At 43.9% G+C, this 20064-nt stretch overlaps 1 protein-coding gene across 5 annotated transcripts in view; it reads left to right on the top strand.

Moving 5' to 3' along the window:
- ST3GAL6 (ST3 beta-galactoside alpha-2,3-sialyltransferase 6) overlaps positions 1–20064 on the top strand; it is a 156208-nt gene that overhangs the window by 110237 nt on the left and 25907 nt on the right. For all 5 annotated transcript variants that reach the window (XM_069945574.1, XM_069945572.1, XM_069945573.1 and 2 more), the window contains one exon: positions 3828–3928. In XM_069945574.1, the coding sequence (XP_069801675.1) occupies positions 3828–3928 (101 nt within the window). The remainder of the gene's footprint in view (positions 1–3827; positions 3929–20064) is intronic.

Here is a 20064-nt window from a genome sequence, read left to right as displayed (position 1 = left end):
AGTATTGCTACACAGCACTATGCACTGTTAAACTCCTTCTAAGAGAGGACAAGTCGGAGACAACCTCAACCCATGCAGTGGACTAGAAGTCACAGAGTAGGACGGTATCCACAACAAAGCTACAGAAGCTAGGAGCTGATCCAGATAGAGCAAAGTTGCTATGAGCCTAGGAATTCTCTTGCAGCGCGGTTGTCAGCAGGGAACCCTCAGCATTCTGCTCATCCCGGGTAACAAGGTCTGGGGCTTGTGTCACCATCTAGGAAGGTCCATCCGAGTCTAGTTGGCATAACATCACCCTGGGTGTACACCACAGTATCTGATAAAATAGTAAATAGTAATGATACATATTCACTACACTATTTCAGGCTCCTTTTTTTTGCAGTAAACCTATATTATGGAGGTCAGGATTATACGTTCGAGTAATTCCCCTGACATATACTATGCAGTATTCATTCTCTTGCTGTATAGGGCTCTAGGGTATAGCATAGCAATCTGTGCTTTTCCATTTAGAAAATAAATGGAAACCACTGAGAGCATAAGATGTCAGTGTTTAGCCTCCCTCAGGTATATATAGATGCATTCCCCAGGTTCCTGTCACACTCGCCGTGACCACATGAGAGAAGCTCTGTACTCTCAATAAAGCCTGACTGGCAGAAGGAGGTCACTGCAACAAGGACTAAACCCATACACCGCATCAGGTTATGTGGTTCAGAGTTATTTTAGCTCTATGAGCTATGATGGAGAACAGCATTAGAACCCTGTTCTCACTTGGTCCTGGGACCTGGCAGCACTTCCTCGGTTTGTAAAATTGCACCTAAAGAAGCCATAAATGTTCTTGACCAAAATATGTTTGGTGATCATGTCCATTGGGAGGCATGTGGAGGAGGGGTGTGATTTGGGTTTGTTTTGTAGCCACAGGACCCATAATACTTATAGCTATTAAGACAGCGACGAACTCTACTTTATACTAGAATATTCTGGAGACAAATTTGAGTCAATCGGTCAGGCTGCTTAACAGGGTAGGGTAGTCTAGCCAAGACCCCTTTTTTCAGAATGCCCTGAAAAGGGGTGGGTAAAAAAAAACACTTCGCCCACTCCGGTCTCTGGTGTGCAGCCACTTCCTGGACTTGAGACATGACGTGGCAGGCCCGATCAGCCATTCAGTGGTGGAGGCTGGACACCACTACAGCCACTGAATAGCTGTGCATTGGGTCATGCAACAGGACAATGAAAATAAAATAAAGGTGCTGAAATTTCGAAGTCCAGACCTTAATCCTTTTAAAGGGGTTATCTAGTAGCACAGCTACTTTCTTTCAACACCCCACCACCTATGTCCCTAGGTTGTATATGCTATTGCAATTTAGTGGAACACCCATACTCAGGACAAGAGTGGAGCTGTTTCTGAAAGAAAGGGGCCTTTTTTTAACCTGCTGATAGCTATTGCACTCTGGGCCCTGAGGATGAAGATATGTCTCTTACCTTCATCCTTGGTGCCTTTCCCGTACAGTTTTATTGTAGTGCTTTGTATGATAAGGCTTTTTGGCATTAGATCGGTGCTCTTTGGACAGGGGAGTGTTCCAAGTGGCCTTACCGGGCAGAGCACTACACTTAAACTGCACGGGAACGGCATTGAGAATGAAAGTAAGAGACGTACCTTCATCCTCAGCTCCTGCAATAGGGAGCTATCAGCAGGTTAGATTGTCTAATTTGCTGATAGTTCCCCTCTAAGCCTACATAACTACCTTTTTAAGATTGCAATTCACACATTGCAAATTTGGTCTGTACTTTCTATGAGAATATTGATAACCTCAGAAGTGGATGGGAGGACTAGAAGAAGTAAAAATCCTTCCAATAGATTTCCCCTGAGAGCATAAGGCCCTACATCTTTTGTTTTCCTTCACCTGACCATCTCTGATGATAACTTCTGAGTTGAGAGGGAGGAGGGAGCATGGTTCAGGCAAAGATCAATAGCTGCCCGATGTTACAGATGACGCATTAACATTGTGCAGCTATTGGACTTTGCAATGGCCACTAAATGCTCCATGCTCTTCCCCCTCATGTCTTGGAAGTTATCACCAGAGATGATCAGAGGAAGGAAGTGGAGCACCAGAGAGCAGAAGAGGTAGGACCTAAATAACTGCATATTTAAGGGTGCCTTCACACACATAGGATCTGCAGCGGATTTCACGCTGCGGATATGTTACCCGGCCCCTTTAACCCCCGCAGCCCAACCCAGAGCATACATTACCTGCTCTGCGCCGCGTCTATGTGAGGCTCCCGGCTCCCCTCGCCCCTCATCAGCCAATCCGGGCACAGCAGCACTGATTGGCTGATGGGAAGGGAGGGCAGACGGGAGCCTCACACAGCCACGGTGCCGAGCAGGTAATATATGCTCCGGGCCGGGGGCTGCGGGTGACGTGCGGCCGCAGGTAACAGGGGCCAGATCACATATCTGTAGCGAAATGAAAATTCCACTGCGGGTGTGTGACCCCATAGAACTTCACACTACCAGTAGCGAATTTCGCTAAACTCGAAACGTAAAATCCGCTGCAGATCCGGTACGTGTAAAGATACCCTTAAACAGAAACCTGAGGCTTTCACAAAGCAGGTGCAGTTATACAGAGACTGAAACGTGGCAAAAGGTTGAAAAGTTCAAAGGGTCCAAATACTTTCACAAGACACTGTATGTTGTGGATCTGCTATAAACACCTGATAGATGCAGGTCGCAGAGGTGGAACCGAAATCTCTCTCCACAATATGGGTTCCCTGAGGCCCCTATGTTGTGTCTTGGGGTTGTGGGATCTGAACAGAGTTGGCCAGGATAAGAGTTTCACTTTTTCTGTTATACCTGCCACCCTTCTGTTCTGTTCCCTCATGGGTCCAGCACCCTGTTCTGTAGATAGATGTAAGGCCTGCATCTGTCAGACATTTACAATATAGCTTGTGAATATGCCATAAATGTCTAAAATTGGAATACTGACCAGTGTTTTTATAATTCACATGTTTACAATGAGAAAATGCAAACTTAGACAGATGGGGGGAGATTTATTAAACTAGTGTAAGGTAGAGCTGGCTCAGTTGCCCCTAGCAACCCAGCAGGTTCCACCTTTTATTCCACAGACTCTTTGAAAAATAAATCTGATTGGTTGCTAGGGGCAACTAAGACAATTCTACTTTATACCAGTTTGATAAATCTCTGCCATGGTCTTCACGTACTCCAGGTTTATCGAAATGCATCATGCTGTTTGATGAATCTAGCGTATTTGAAGTCACTTTAAGCAGGAAGCTTTGGGGGATGAAAGCCACTCCACTTTTAAATGGCCACTGTCACGAAAACAAACTTTTGACATGTCATCAGACAGAACGTCAAAATGTCGAAGTTTCCCATAGACTTCTTTGGAGAATTTTCACGGACAGTGCTGCTGGCCAGGGATGGCATCGTGGTGCTGTGACCTTTACCCGGCTATTTCTTGGTTGTCAGCAGCAAGACCCGCTCTGATCAATAAGTTTGGACATGTCTGCTCCTTTATCATACAGTACAGTTATTATCAGTACAGTGTTCTCCAACATGTGGCTGCCTATTGTTTGTAAAGCTACATCTCTCAGCAGGTGCTGATAGCCCGCAGATGTTAGGGCTTGCTGGGGGTTGTAGTGTTGCCTAGCTGGAGATAGCTGCCCTTGTATCTGTTAGCAGCTGTTATAAATGACCTATTATCTGTGGGAAATGTTAACTTTTTATCCATACTGAAGGACATCTGTGCTGTAAAGGTGTCATTGTTACTGCCAGAGTTGTCCACTTTTTATTAACAATGTTCTTCCATTCGCAGTGTGTCTGAGATCGAGCCTTTCTTATGTGAAAACTACAGGAAACAGTCTGCACTTCTTGGCAGCAACAGAGTCGATCTCCCGTATGGAACCAGGAGGGGAGGTAAGTTTGAATTTTCGTGATTGTCTTCATCTTTTTCTTTTTCCACTACCATTGCGTTTCATTTTTTTAATTTTTTTTTTTTTTTTAATGCTTTCTTCTGCTATCTCCATCTTTACTGAGCTGACTGCAAATTGTTAATGAATACAGCTTAAAGGGAACCAATCACCTGAAAAATCGATATTAAGGCAAATAATCGGTGCTTATACACCCTCTAACACACTTTCCACACATATATCTATAGCATCTGCCCCTGCCCCATACACTCCAAAATCATACTTTGATCTTGTCCCGTGCTGTATGCTAATTCCTCTTATGTAGTCATGTGGGCGTTGGTTCAGGCCAAGTAGTCACTGCAAGGGTTTGGCTGTAATCACCTCTATGGGCGTCATGGCCTGTCACTGCATCATCATCATCCGGGAGCGGGTCTGGGACTGTGTCACTGAGATACAGAGCAAAGCGGCTTCCTATCCCCCCTGTACTGTGTATGTGTGAACTGTCCTCTCACACAGGCAGCTGCCGCCTTACACAGCGTACTTGAATGGATCATTTTAACCCCTTAGTGACCGCCGATACGGCTTTTTACGGCGGTCACTAATGGGCCTTATTCTCCTGCCATCAGCTTTTTACGGCGATGGCAGAGAATAAGATTGCGGGGCCGGGAAGGCCCCCACCCCATCTCCCCAGCAGTGTGTGGGGTCCGTCCCGGCCGCCCCCCTTACTGACGATCGCCGCTATTAACGTTATAGCGGCAGCCGTCGGTAACGGGCATTGCCGCTGCCTTTCATCTCCCCCCCCCCCCCCCTGCTGTGAATCCACGGCGGGGGGAGATGAAATAAGTGTCCCCTCAAACCCCAGATCAGCCCCCCCTAGTATGGAAGTCACTAACCCCCCTCCCCCGGCAAAGATGGCCGCCGCCATCGCTGTGAGCAGACTGTCTGTTCACAGCGATTTAAGAGTGAAAATAAATCAAAGTCCCATGCTCTCCGCCACCGGAGGTAGTGGAGAGCATGGGGCAGTGATCGGGGACCCCCCTGTGGGGTCCCAGTACAAGCGATCAGTGGTATATACCACTGATCGCTTGTACCATGTGCTCCCCGCACTTTTTATCCCCTGTCACCATAAATGATTGGTGACAGGGGATAAAAAGTGAAGTGTCCCCAATTTGGTCTCTGTCACTGAACTATGATTACTGTGATAGAAAATATCACAGTAATCATAGTAATATAGAGAAAATGAATGTGTAAAAGTACAAAAAGTGAAAAACACACAAAAAAATAAAACACACACTTTTTATTATAGTAATTGCAGTTTACTCCCAGATTACCCGTATCCACCAGACGTTGACCGTAACCACCCAAAATTGCCAGTGACCCCCTCCAGATTGTCCGTAACCACCCCAACCACCCACCCCAGATTACCTATAAGCACTTTAGTTTATCAGTAACAATCCCAGATTGTCTGTAACCCCTCCAGGTTGCACATAACCCCCTCAGGTTGCCCGTAATCACGCCAGATTACATGTAACCCCCCAGATTGCACGTAACCACGCCACGTCGCCTCTGACCACGCCACGTCGCCTCTGCCAACGCACGCCGCCTCGGACGCTGCCACGTCGCCTGTGACCACCGCAGGTTGCCTCTGACCACTCCAAATTGCCAATGACCACCTCCAGATTGCGGTAACCATGCTAGATTACCACCCCATGGTGCCCGTAACCACCCCAGATTGTCTGTAACCACCCCACGTTGCCCGTAACCGCCCCACGTTGCCCGTAACCGCCCCACGTTGCCCGTAACCGCCCCACGTTGCCCGTAACCGCCCCACGTTGCCCGTGACCACCCCACGTTGCCCGTAACCACCCCACATTGCCCATGACCACCCCAGGTTGTCCGTATCCGCCCCAGATGACCTGTAACCACCTCAGGTTGCCCATAACCACCCCAGGTTGTCCGTAACCACCCCGCATTACCTCTAATCTAATTTTTTTTATTGTATTTTAGTAACTGCGCTATTCTAATAACTATTACTAGCTGCGGTTTTGTTCCAGTAAATTGGCACTCCCTTCCTTCTGAGCCCGGCTGTGTGCCCATACAGTAGTTTATACCCACATATGGGATACCGTTTTACTCAGAAGAAGCTGCGTTACAGATTTTGGGGTATGTTTTCTCTCCTCTTCCTCGTGAAATTGAGAAACTTCAAACTAAACCAACATATTATTGGAAAAATTTGAGTTTTTCATTTTTACTGGCCAATTTTGAATACTTTCCTCTAATACCTGTGGGGTCAAAATGGTCACTAAACCCCAAGATGAATTCTTTGAGGGGTGTACTTTCCAAAATGGGGTGTCTTTTGGGGGGGTTCTATTCTGCTGACACTACAGGGACTCTGCAAACGCACCTGGCGCTTGGAAACTTCTTCAGCAAAATCTGCACTGAAAATGCTAATTGGCGCTCCCTTCCTTCTGAGCCCCGATGTGTGCCCATAAAGTGGTTTATGCCCACATATGTGGTACCGTTCTACTCAGAAGAACCTGCGTTACATATATTGGGGTGACATTTCTCTCCTGCTCCTCGTGAAATTGAGAAATTTCAAACTAAACGAACATATTATTGGAAAAATTCGAGTTTTTCATTTTTACTGTCTTATTTTGAATACTTTCCTGTAATACCTGTGGGGTGAAAATGCTCACCACACACCAAGATAAATTCTTTGAGGGGTGTACTTTCCAAAATGGGGTGACTTATGGGTTTTTTTCTCTCTGCTGACACTACAGGGGCTCTGCAAACGCACCTTGCGCTCAAACTTCAGCAAAATCTGCATTGGAAAAGCTAATTGGCGCTCCCTTCCTTCTGAGCTCCGCTGTGTGCCCATACAGTGGTTTACGCCCACATATGGGGTACCGTTGTACTCAAGAGAACCTGCGTTACAAATTTTGGGGTGCTTTTTCTCTCATGTTCCTTTTGAAAATGAGAAACTTTAATCTAAACGTATATATTATTGGGAAATTTTAATTTACCATTTTTTACTGCCTAATTGTGAATACTTTCCTCCAGCCCCTGTAGGGTCAAAATGCTCATTATACCCCTAGATTAATTCTTTAAGGTGTGTAGTTTCCAAAATGGGGTCACTTATGGGGGTTTTCAGGATATTAGACTTCTAAATACATTTAAAAAAAGAACTGATCCCTAAAAAAATCAGTTTTGGAAACTTTAACGAAAATGTGATAATTTGCTGTTAAATTTCTAAGCCTCATAAAACCCTAAAAAAGTAAAATATGTTTACCAAATTATGCCAGAATAAAGAAGGCATATTGGTAATGTGACTTAATAACTAATTTATGGGCTACGACTTTCTTTTTTTAGAAGCAGAGAATTTCAAAGTTCATAAAATGCAAATTTTTTAATTTTTCATGATATTTTGATGTTTTTCACAAAAAACACACAAAGTAGTGATCAAATTTTGCCACTAACATAAAGTGCCATATGTCACGAAAAAACAATCTCAGAATCGCTAGCATACGTTAAAGCATCACTGAGCTATAAGAGCATAAAGTGAGACAGGTCAGATTTTGAAAAATTAACCTGGTCATTAAGGCCCAAACTAGCTGCAGCACGAAGTGGTTAACCATGCTGCAGCCAGCACAAGCCAAAGCAGTGTTATTCCTGTGCTACTGGCTGCAGAAGGGTTAAAATCATCCATTCAGGGACGCTCTTATCCCCCCTCCGGAATTTACTTTGTGGGGCCCCCCTCTCTCTCCACGTGTGGCTGAGATAGTTCCATAGACTTATATTGGAGCTATGTGTTGGCCACTTGGCACAGAGCTGAGTTTGAACATGTCTAGCACGCACTTCTCCTGGGTCATTCTAGTGCTCGATGGGGATCTAAAACCGAAACCCCAATAGATCAAAACTTTTCACATATTTTAATTATTTTTTTTTTAAGTGTCTGTGCCTATTTAAAGGGTAGCTGTCATTATAACTTTCAAATTCTAAATCAACGAGGGATATGAAGTAAAGCAAGTTTGCAATTTATATTACTTTTTTTTTTTTTTTTTAGTTTTTGTACTTTAAAACGAAGGCAGTTTTTTGGTCATGTGCTGGTTGAATGAAAAAAATAAGCCCAGTTTTTTTCATCCAGAACAAGACTAAAAAGCTGCATTCAGGAGCCTTGACATGGTTACAAGTAAGTACAGCTTTGGTTTAGCTTTATTTCACATCCTATGTTGATTTAGATTTTAAAAGTTATAACAACAGTGCCCAATTAAGAATATATTGAACATACATGCTGTGTATAAAAAAAGAAGAAAAAAACAAAACAAAACACCAGCGTGACTGGAAAGAATCAACACTTAACCAGTACTGGTTGTAAATCTACCGATGTGTAGGTGCCCATGCAGAAATTTCTGGGACAGTAAAAATCCATTCTATAGATGTGACTGAAGGCCCTATTCCACGGGCCGGCAGTGAGAAGCAAACAAGCGCCATCAGCGCTCGTTTGTTCCTCGTTCCCCGCTTGCCGCTGCTAGCAAGCTAGCGGGTGAGTGTGTGAGGGGCCGCGGGGAGCTGCGGGAGGGGGGGGGGGCGCAGGGGGCTCTGCCTGCGTGATCGATACATCGTCCTGGCAGCCCATAGAGGATAGTGGCGGTCTGCTGCCACTGCTCCTATTCCACGGAGCGACTGCAGCAGATCGCCGCTATCACAGCCGTTTGTTTTTCAACATGTTTGAAAGACTAATGACGCTACGATCAGGTGATATGAACAATGTCGGCTGATCGTTGCCTTCTATTCCACGGGATGATTATCAGCCGCATATGGCCAATAATCGTACCATGGAATAGGGCCTTAAGGTTGGTTCATAACATTTCCATGCATTTATGTATGAGACCAGGGCTATCATTTCTGCAACAAATCAGTACTGTATGGGAATGTTTTATCTGACTTTTTTATTCTTTTACAAAAACATTGATTCTTTGGCTTTTGACTTTTTTAAAGTTTGTACAAGAACTAAGAGATCTTCAGCCTTTGTAAACAGTGAGGATTTACTGTAGGCTCCTTCAAGGTGTACCTAAGCATTACCTCTGCCATAGCAATTATACATACACGTCTAGACAGTAATTGTACCGCACAGAAACCGCATAAATGGTGCTTCGTACCTGCTCAGCCTACATTGTAGGTTTCCGTACTAATGTATTTGTCTCCCAAAAGCCATATCCCCTGATTCTTGTGAAATACATGATATCTAAGTTTTCTAACTGCAGTTCAGATTAACATACTTACACTGATCAGTGTTAAGAGATTAATTGCTTAGTTACTAATCTGTGCAGATTAGCCGCTGCTCACACCAGATTGTTTCCACATGTATTTCACAGAAGTGGATCATGTACACTGGTGAGACATTAAGGCTGGGTTCACACGGTGCATTTTTACTGTGTTGCTGAGGTCAGAGAAAAAAAACGCACTAGGAAAACCATGGGAGTTTTTACTACAAAGTGCCAAGTGTTTGCGAAACCTATTAGCAATGTGGTTCCCACAGTTTTTACATGTTTTATCCATTATTAAATAATAATTCCAGCATTAAAAAGAATCATACATTGCAGACCAGATGAGAGTTCAACACTAATCCCTCCCAATAGTCAGTGGTTTGTAGCTACTAAAAGTTTTTAAAGGCGAAGTCCGGCATCAGGCCAAAAAATTATTCCAGGCTGGGGAACATAAAAAAAGAATTTAATATTCACCTGTTCCGGTGCCCATAGAGCGCCGCATCCTGCTTCTGGACACCAGCCGGCGGTCAGTGACTGGGGCGAGAAACTGCTGCAGTCACTGATTGGCTGATCGGGCTAAATCCCACCCGCTTGTGACATTCAACCCAGGTCACGACAAAACCGGGAGACAAGGACACCCGGCGGGTACAGAAGCATGATGATGTGGCACTACAAGGGCAAGGGGACAGGGGAGCATAATGTGTTTTTTTAACTCTACCCCCTCCCCCTGCTGCCTATAATGATTTTTTTCCCCCCTAGTCGGGACAGCAGGTTCTTTTGCCTGGTAGGAAACACTTTACATATCATCTTTGGAAAGAGATGACGGAGCCTCTTCCATGTCAGCCTGTATATGAAGTTCCACAACCTGTAACCTGAGATTCTGCCTTATCTGCTGCAGATCATCTTTTAAAACTAAATGGAGCAGCTGGGTGTCATGCACGGTTACTTATAACAGAAGGGGAAGCCAAAGTAGGCAGAAGGGCACTGAAAGGAGTGTTAGCGTGACATTCAGTCATGTGATCAGGACCTGGTATCTGTGTACACACCACACGATCTCAATGCCAAAAATTGTGTTTTATTTTTTATAAAGAAGTCACACTGCGATCTATACGGTTCAGATATTTCCGACGTGGTTTGGATAAACTGAACATAGAAAGGAATGTAACATGTCACTTAAAGGGGTTATCTAGTATAAGGAAATTGTTTTTTTTGTTTTTTTTAAACACAGTCATATACATATACCGTTCTAGGAGCCCATTCACACTGAGCAAAACAGGCAGAAATTCAGAGCGGAACTCGCGACGTGGACTGCTTGGAATCCCGTCTGCCTCACAGTCTCAATGTGAGGTCTAGCGCTCCTCCGCTCAAAGAATTGACATGTCAGTTCTTTAAAGGAGAAGTCCGGCGAAAAGTATTGTATTGCCCCCCAAAAGTTATACAAATCATCAATATACACTTATTACGGGAAATGCTTATAAAGTGCTTTTTTCCCTGCACTTACTACTGCATCAAGGCTTCACTTCCTGGATAACATGGTGATGTCACTTCCTGGATAACATGGTGATGTCACTTCCTAGGTAAAATGGTGATGTCACGACCAGACTGCCAGAGCAGTGGCTGCTGGAGAGGATGGTGGCAGGGGGATGCCCCTCCAGTGCCCTGTGCCCCTCAGTGTCCCCCTGCCATCATCCTCTCCAGCAGCCACAGCCCAAACAGCTCTGGGAGTCGGGTCGTGACATCACCATGTTATCCAGGAAGTAACATTTTATACAGGAAACGAAGCCTTGATGCAGTAGTAAGTGCAGGGAAAAAAGCACTTTATAGGCATTTCCCGTAATAAGTGTATATTGGGGATTTGTACTGTTTTGGGGGGCAATACAATACTTTAATAAATATTTTCGCCGGACTTCTCCTTTAAGCGGAGGTGCATGAAACATCACAAAGAGACAGTGAGGCAGGCGGGATTCCAAGCAGTAGTGGCTGGATCTTGTTTCTGAGCTCTAGCCCCAATCCCTGCAGCCTACATCGCCGTCTCCCTGTCATATACACATATACATTTACATCTTTTTTAAAGGAGAAGTCCCACAGAAGGACAGAAACTGCAGGCAGGCTGGTGGGGGCAGGAAAATAAATAACAAATTAACTTGCCCGTCCCCCTGCTTCTGATACACCGCTCCCAGGTATCGATCACATCAGCCAGCGGTCATCTTCAGCTAGAAACTGGGAAATCACACCCGAGTTCTCCAGCTGAAACTGCCCGGCTGAGTGATCACCTGCTCAACCAATCAATGACTGGGCCGGTGTCCCATCCCAGTCACTGATTGGCTGGGCGGGCAATCCATCAGCCTGGGACGTTACATTGCAGGTAGCTGAGCTGCAGGACACTGGCTGATGTGAATGGGACCCCGGAGCGGCGCAAGGCTGGTGAACTCAGTTGTTTATTATTTTGCCGCCTCCACCAGCCTTCCTGCAGTTTTTCGACTTTTATAGGACTTGGCCTTTAAGACTTTTAGTGAGAGTGAGGGGTTATTACAAAATGCTGCCCTGTGCTGAATGATGGAGCAGGTGTTACAACCTCTCTGTGCAAAAGTCTGTAGCGAAATGAGCTGTCCTGATGTTGGAGTTCCTCCTTAATGTGGTATCACTGCATTGATTCCATGTTGCCTAGCCAGGATGTACTGTAGATTAGTTCCTCTGTATGGGGCAGATCTGCAGCAAGCACAATGAAAGCTGTATCACAAATCTGGAAAATTGCTGTGGATTTTTCTACCTGGAAATATAGTTGCTGATCTGTGTGAGAATTCACAGGGCCTTGCAGCATCACCATCAGACATGTACACGCCATTGATGTCTCAGTGTAACAGATGTCTCATGTCATCAGTACAGCTATTTAAAGATATGTGCATGTCTGTTAATGCCCATTGTTAGACCAGCTTAATTTACAAGCTAAAGCAGGTAAGATAATTTTGCTGCGTTGCAGAAGAAAAAAATGTTTCCATAGGATCCCGATAGGTAGTATACAGGTGTTCTTTAGGACATGTGTGGGGTGCTAACAGCAGCTGTCATATTGTACTTAGGATGTGAAGACAGGCAGTCATAAACTGCACCTGTATTGTGCTCCTTTCTGTAAGTGAGATAATCTGAGGTGGAGCTTCACTTTTAACTGGTTATCTGAGCGACTAGAACAATACATTACCACTACCTATGTCACAGCAATAAAACTACACCCCATTGCGGTCCCTCTCCTTCCTTTATTTAAAGCCACTCTGTACCCACAATCTGCCCCCCCCCCCCAAAAAAAAAAAAACTGCTTGTACTATTAGATAGCTTATTTTAATCCAAGATCTGTCCTGGGGTCCGTTCAGCAGGTGATGCAGTTATTGTCCTAAATAACAACTTTTAAACTTGCAGCCCTGTGTGTAATTGGCGTGGCCTAGAGTGTCTATGCACTAGGCTTGCGACACCCCTCCGCCCCTCCTCCCCACCCTCTTCATCATTAGGAATGCCCCTAAAACAATTTCTTCTATTCATCACCTGTGTGAACACTGCACATGAGATTGATTGTTAAGGTGTGCAGTGTTCAGACAGGCGACAAATAGGAAAAATCCTGCCCTGGGGTGTTCCTAATGGTAAAGAGAGTGGGGAGGAGGGATAGAGGGGCCTCGCAATCCTAGGGCACAGATACTCTAGGCCATGCCAGTTTGACACAGGGCTGCAAGTTTAAAAGTTGTTTGGCAGGTGATGCAGTTATTGTCCTGAAAAACGGACCCCAGGACAGATTTTAGAGTAAAAGCAGCTATCCGAAAGTACAAGCGGTTTGTGGGGGCAGATTATGGGTACAGAATCGCTTTAATCTCTCAAAAACTTAAAATGTAGTGTGCCTGTCGTGACATATAAAAAATAAAACATGACACAAATATATAGTTAATGCTTTCCCTATGAATCCTGTCCATTTTGTCCAATATTAATATTGCAGCCCCGGCAATCCATTTAGTGCCCATGTGTGCTGCTCATGATTTTATAGCATTGTATTTCATAAAGAAAATGCGTAAAATAAAGTAAATTGCAAATATTTAGTATCTCAACTCCCCTGCTCATTTAACATTATTTGTTGATAATGACGATGCCCATTTAATTATACATTTAAAAAAAATAAAGAAAGAAAAAGCACAAGAAATTTCTATTTGCATACTGCAGCTAATCTGCGGCTTTAGCTAATCTGTCATTGAGCAATGTGCTGCAGCTATGATCACAGTGATGAGAATGCCATACATGCTTATTATGTACTCAGGGTTCCATGGCTTGTACTGGTGTCTTTTAGTACAGTGCACTCCGCTGCCCCCCTATCACTTTGTAATTTAATGCTATAGAACAGGGGGGTCAAACTCGCAGCCCTTCTGAAGAACCACAATGCCCATCAGGCAAGGAGAGCCAAAGCTGTACAGGCATAATGAGAATGGTAGTTTCGCAATACATTTTTATATAATATATATTTTACAATATTTTTATATAATATATAGGTATGTACGTGTGTGTGTATATATATATATATGTAAAAAATTCATTATTGTTAACATATATACATTTTTTATTTTATTTTTTGATAAGCGATCCTTCTTCGCTATGCTGTCTTTTTTGTTATCTTATTCTGACATCTAACCTTTAGGATGGTTTCTCAGTAATTTTCCACATTCGTGCCCAGTGAGATTTCCTTCTCAATGATACATGCTGCAGGGGCTTCCTTTCTCATGTTTTTGTAACCAAGCTCAACACTATAAGATATATTGTCAACCGGTGGTGTTTGTACCCCCAAGAGCTACACACCGAATGCTGATGCTTTTTTTTTAATAGCTAGTGCAATGTAAGGTTACCTGGAGAACAATTTTGCTAAACAAAGCTCCAGGCTGTCATGCCTCATCAATCCTCCCTCTTCTGCTGCTGGGATGGTTCATCTGAGAGAAGACGCAGCTGTAGGATCCATCACTAGTGTGACCGTATGTATGCTGGAGGGCCTAAAGCCCTTATTCCACGGGCTGACGGAGAGAAGCAAACAAGCGCTGTCAGCGAACAGAGCTTTATCTTTAGCTGTCCAGGCATGTTGGGAATTGTAGTTTTGTATTAGCTGAAGGACTGGAGTTTGATACCTCTGTTTGTTCTGTGGCTCAGGAGAGGTGAGATGAGGGCTGAAGACCGACACTGTTGCGACAGTAGAACAGAAAGTCAATACAATTTTTATAGAGTGCGCTTTAATAACCTAATAAATACAAACAAGAATAATAAAAATGCATTCAGTGGTGTCTGTAGCTTTTTAAAGGGGTTGGCCCACATGTATCAATAAACCACAGAATAGGTGATATATACAGTATGTAATTGCTGGCACAGCCAGTAATGAAGAGAACGCTAGTCCCCTCCTTAATGGAGTTGTGGTGCACATATGCGGCCTTCACTCCAATCAGTATTTATGGACTGATGAAAATCATGCTTGGCTATTGATGTTAATCCCATAGAACACTTGTGCCTACCCCCCTATTCACAAGGAGAAATCAGTGATAGTCCTGGTGTTATATCCCCTGGCCGTCACTCCTTTATCACTAATATTGTGGATAGGTTAAGTATGCTATCATTGGCCAACCCCTTTAAAGGGAATCTGTCAGCTGAAATTCACGTTCCAAACTTCTGACACTTTTAGATAATTGTTTGATCAGTGAGACACATGGTGCCTTTCATATATCTGTCTGTGATTCCAGAATGTAGAAAAATTCTTTTATCGTGTAGTAAGAAGCAGGGCTGTGGAGTCGGTAAGCCGCAGCTCTGACTCCAACTCCGACTCCTGAATTTTCTCAAAACAGACTCTAACTCCGACTCCTGAATTTTATCAGGACCGACTCCGACTCATATACCGGTCATATACCAGGGGAGTTATTTATCACACTGGCTCAGCAGCTTCTCCCTAATGTCCTACATGATTTCTGAGGGAATAAGAAAACATATAAAGCTGATTCTCCTGTGTGTGCAGTGGATGCAGCCAGTGTCCAGCCTCCATGTCCTGAACAACTCAGAACTGGACTAGATGGAGCAGGTGGTCTTTTCCTGCTGACAATCTTCTATGTTTCTAACTAAATATTCACCATACAAAAAGAAACACTGCTAACAATGCCAGATACCTGTGATATAGAGGTCAGACATAGTGATATAGAGGGGGTCACACATAGTGATATAGAGGGGTCACACATAGTGATATAGAGAGGGGTCACACATAGTGATATAGAGAGGGGTCACACATAGTGATATAGAGAGGGGTCACACATAGTGATATAGAGAGGGGTCACACATAGTGATATAGAGAGGGGTCACACATAGTGATATAGAGAGGGGTCACACATAGTGATATAGAGAGGGGTCACACATAGTGATATAGAGAGGGGTCACACATAGTGATATAGAGAGGGGTCACACATAATGATTTAGAGAGGGGTCACACATAGTGATATAGAAGGTCACTGTGGGGCATGCAATAGCATGCACACACACACAGCCTGCTGCAGCCATAGCATACACACACACACAGCCTGCTGCAGCCATAGCATACACACACACAGCCTGCTGCAGCTATAGCATACACACACAGCCTGCTGCAGCCATAGCGCACACCACACACAGCCTGCTGCAGCCATAGCATACACACACACACAGCCTGCTGCAGCCATAGCATACACACACACACAGCCTGCTGCAGCCATAGTGCACACCACACACGCACACACACACACACACACACATCCATATGGTATATGAAACTTGGGGATCAGCTCACCCCACCCGAGTAGAGATGCAAACGTAGCATGGTTCTCAGGAAAGCTGGAGCACGTGAATAAAGATGTGGGCCGTTAGGGGTTACAGTGTCCACACCATCAACAGAGCACGCAATATTGCTGAAAGTCATGATAGAACATACCATCTCACAGATAGACGCAAAGAAAGAAAACATATACCTGATTACAAACATCCACTGACCTTTTCTACACCCTTCAGTCCACAGTTTAAGGATATCCAAACCATCATTACAAAATACATACCCATCCTGTTTCAAGATAAACTGTGTGAACAAGTACTTACAGGAGGAATAAAATGCGTAGCCAAGAAAGGTCAAACGTTAGGAAATATGCTGTCTCCGTCAACACTTAAACTAGACCGCATCTCTGACAACAGGGGAAACTGGCTTAAAATGACCGGCTTCTTTAAATGCGCTGCCCCCAGATGCCCGATGTGTACTTTTACTGCCAAACAAGCCTTTTTTGTGTCTCACATCATGGGGACCTCTTTTAAGATTAAGAGTTTCATTAACTGCGCCAGTACATACGTGGTGTACTTGGCGGAATGTTCCTCCTGTCATGTACAATATGTAGGGTCCACCGTGAGGAAACTTAAGGTTCGTTTTGCTGAACACTTGCGGGACATCCGCTCCACAACTAGTTTCCCTGGGAACAAATCTATGTTGGGTTTATCCAGACATTTTCACCAATGTCACGAGGGCGACACTAGTACCCTTAAAATTATAGCCATAGAAAAAGTAAATAAACCCTCAAGGGGAGGGGATTGGGTTAAGCTTCTCAGAAAGAGGGAAGCATACTGGATACTCAATCTGGCCACACGTTTCCCACAGGGCATGAATCTTAAGACAGATTTATTTTACATTTTTTGAGTTTCATTAATGTATCTATCTGTATCCAGTTTATTCTGCTATTCCTTGCTTACTTTTGTTTCATTTGCTTGGTCATTATTTACACGTATTGTTACTATACAGTTATTACCTATTTGTTATTCACAATATACGTATTTGCCATGCAATATATATAGCTCCTCGGCCATGTTTCGAGGGGGGCGTTCCTTCCTCTCTCCTACCCCTCAGGGGGAGGGGTCAGTGGGAATAGGTACATCCTACAAACTATATAAAGGTTCACTATGCGATATACTCATTGCCATGATTAAGGAGGGTTGCCTCCGCAACGCGTCGGCGCGGTTTTAATCAGTTTTTATTTTTGTATGTACCAATAAAAGTTTTTCTTACCACTACAAGGAGCTGTGGAATTTTCCTATGTTGGATCTACACACACACACAGCCTGCTGCGGCCATTCATTCTAAGGGAGCCGCGTCATACAGGGGAGGGAATTCCCTCCCACTGGGGGCGGCCCGGCCTACCTCCAGTGCTTGAGCACCGGCCGGTTCTGGTGCATAGAACAGCACTGTGCATGGGAACCGGGCCGCGGTCCGAAAAACGGACCGCGGCACCCGCTTCCCCGTGACGGCGCCATTCGATCTGTCGGTTCAGATTAAAGAGGATGTACCTGGTGGTACATCCTCTTTAAGGTAACATATGTTTCTTTGACATAACAGTTATCTATCAGTGTCAGCAGTTTGAAACATAAATTCCAGCTGACAGATTCCTGTTATGGTAACGTTTGCTGATAGAACTGTAATACAGAGGAGATTGAACTAAGGAAGCAAAATATGCAATTGAGGTATACTACAAAGTATGGTACAAGATTTATATGTATTGTCTGCAAGATTTTTATTTTTTTTTAAGGTGAACTTTTAGATCCCCGAGGGCAAGGACTAAGTATCAGACTTGCTAGACTCACTGATAATCTAGCTAAAAAAATTGGTTACATGGGCCTGACTGCTTGAATATTTTTGGCAGATGAATTACAATGCTGTCTTTTTTTTCTTACAATTCCTATATACAAATCGTCAGGCCTGTAGATCGGTCAGTGATTTGACTGTCTCTTCCTGGACGTTCCCTCAGTCAGTCGTCATGTATTTCACAACGCTCGCAGTCTCATGTAATCTGTCTTGAAGAAATAAGATGGGTTACTTTAATCAGCCTAAAGTAATCTGAATATACACACAGGAGGAAAAGAAGGCAATCCGACATTAGAAGCTAGGAGACCAGATTAAAGGGGGAGCTGGAGGGGCTTCTTAGGCCTCATTCACATGTTCAGTTATTTTTCTGGACCTTAAAACCTCCTGCTATTTTTACTCCGTGGTCCGTATAAATTCATCCATAATTGCATCCATTTTCGTAAAATGTGAATAGTATTGGTTTGCATAGATTTGATCTGTGTTTTTTACAGATACAGTATCACGAATGTGACGTCCGTAAAAAATACGGATCCCTTAGACTTCTATTAGTAATCCGTACTGCAATGACAATTCGCACTAGGACATGTCCTTTATTTTTACGGAAAGGATTACGGCTCAAAATTGAAACGGGCTGTGTGAATAGCTCAGTATAAATCAATGTGCTCGGAGTTGAACAATGCAGATCCACAATTATGGACAACTTTACTGAACGAGTGAATAAACCTTAATTGATTTTTTTTTTATGTTGATTTGATATGTTGTAGTTAGGAGCTTTGTTTCCTTATGGGTTTCACTGTAGGCTCCTCTGGTTCCTGTAATTTATGCACTATAAATATACATAAGCATAATACAGGTGCATTTTTATGTCTGTATTATGGCTGCGAGTCCCAACTTGACCATGGGTCTAACACATCATACATCACTAGGATTAGTTCATAGGTCCAGGTCCGGGCTGGATGTGTGGTCATAATAAGAGTGCAAAAAGAGAGGACTGCACACCTCTCTACACACTGAAAATCACAACAAAATTAAAGAAAAAGAAGGGGAAATTTTTTTTTAAAGGGCTCGTCAGGTTAAACTTTTTTGAAAATACAGTTGTGCTCAAAAGTTTCCATACCCCAGAAGAATTTTTGCTTACTTGTCCTTTTTTCAGAGAATATGAATGTTAACATAAAAACTTTTTTTCTACTTATGCTTAGTGGTTGGGTGAAGCCACTTATTGTTAGACTACGGTCATAATGACATGACACTACTTTGTCATAAATGACCCTGATCAAATGTTTACCCCATTTATAATTAGCAAATGCTCCTCCTGATATGCTGCCCTTTCCCTTCAATTGTTGACAGCTCATCTAATTTACCGACCACCACTGTGCTCTAATAGCAGTGGTCTGGCTTCTGTCTACATCTTTTCTTAGAGACCCTCACTGTGGCTCATAAGAAAACACCTCTCAAGCCCCTATTACACAGGGCGATGTTGCGAAACAAATGACTGCTGTCAGTACTGCCGTCGCTATTACATGCGTTGGCAGCAAGCGGGTAAGAGACTGGGAGACCGCTGGAAGGTGCGGTGGGGGGCTTCCTGGGTGATCGCTGGATTGTCCGGGCAGCCCATAGAAGATAGCAGCGATCCTATTCCACAGAGTGACAGCAGCAGATTGTTGCTATCTCAGTCATTTGTCTGTCTTTCAAAATGTTGAAAGACAAAGGACAGGCAACAATCAGCCGACATTGTTCATGTCGGCTGATCGTTGTCTTCTATTACACAAGACGATTATCGGCTCTTAACGGGCATTATCGGCAGAATACGGCCGATAATCGTTTAGTGTAATGAACTTTAGGAACTTGCCATGTGGTGGATCATCCAGTATGATCTCAATGTATTCTTAGGGAGTAGTGTACACTAAAATTACTCTCTTTACATTTTAATAACTCATTTTATAACACTTATAAAATAGCAAGAGTAATGCTCACCTTACCAGTCCTCTGTGGTACCCACTAGTCTCCGTACCCCAACTCCATATAACTGCTGCAGCCAGTTACTAGCCAGTGGGGTAAACACATCATCTCTACAGCTAGTGATTGGCTACAGTGGTCGTTTGTTGAAATCCCACGTCGTTACACAATTGGGTTCAGACTTCGGAATCTGCGTGGATAAGTTCCGGCGGATTCAGTTGCTCGTACCCGTTCACGGTGGCACACATATCAGCCATAGACACCATTCTATGGCTGGGC

This window comes from Dendropsophus ebraccatus, chromosome 11 (genome assembly GCF_027789765.1).
Source record: "Dendropsophus ebraccatus isolate aDenEbr1 chromosome 11, aDenEbr1.pat, whole genome shotgun sequence".
Lineage (NCBI taxonomy): Eukaryota > Metazoa > Chordata > Amphibia > Anura > Hylidae > Dendropsophus > Dendropsophus ebraccatus.
The sequence above is the reverse complement of the archived record's forward strand: the minus strand, read 5'-3'. Positions and strand labels throughout refer to the sequence as shown.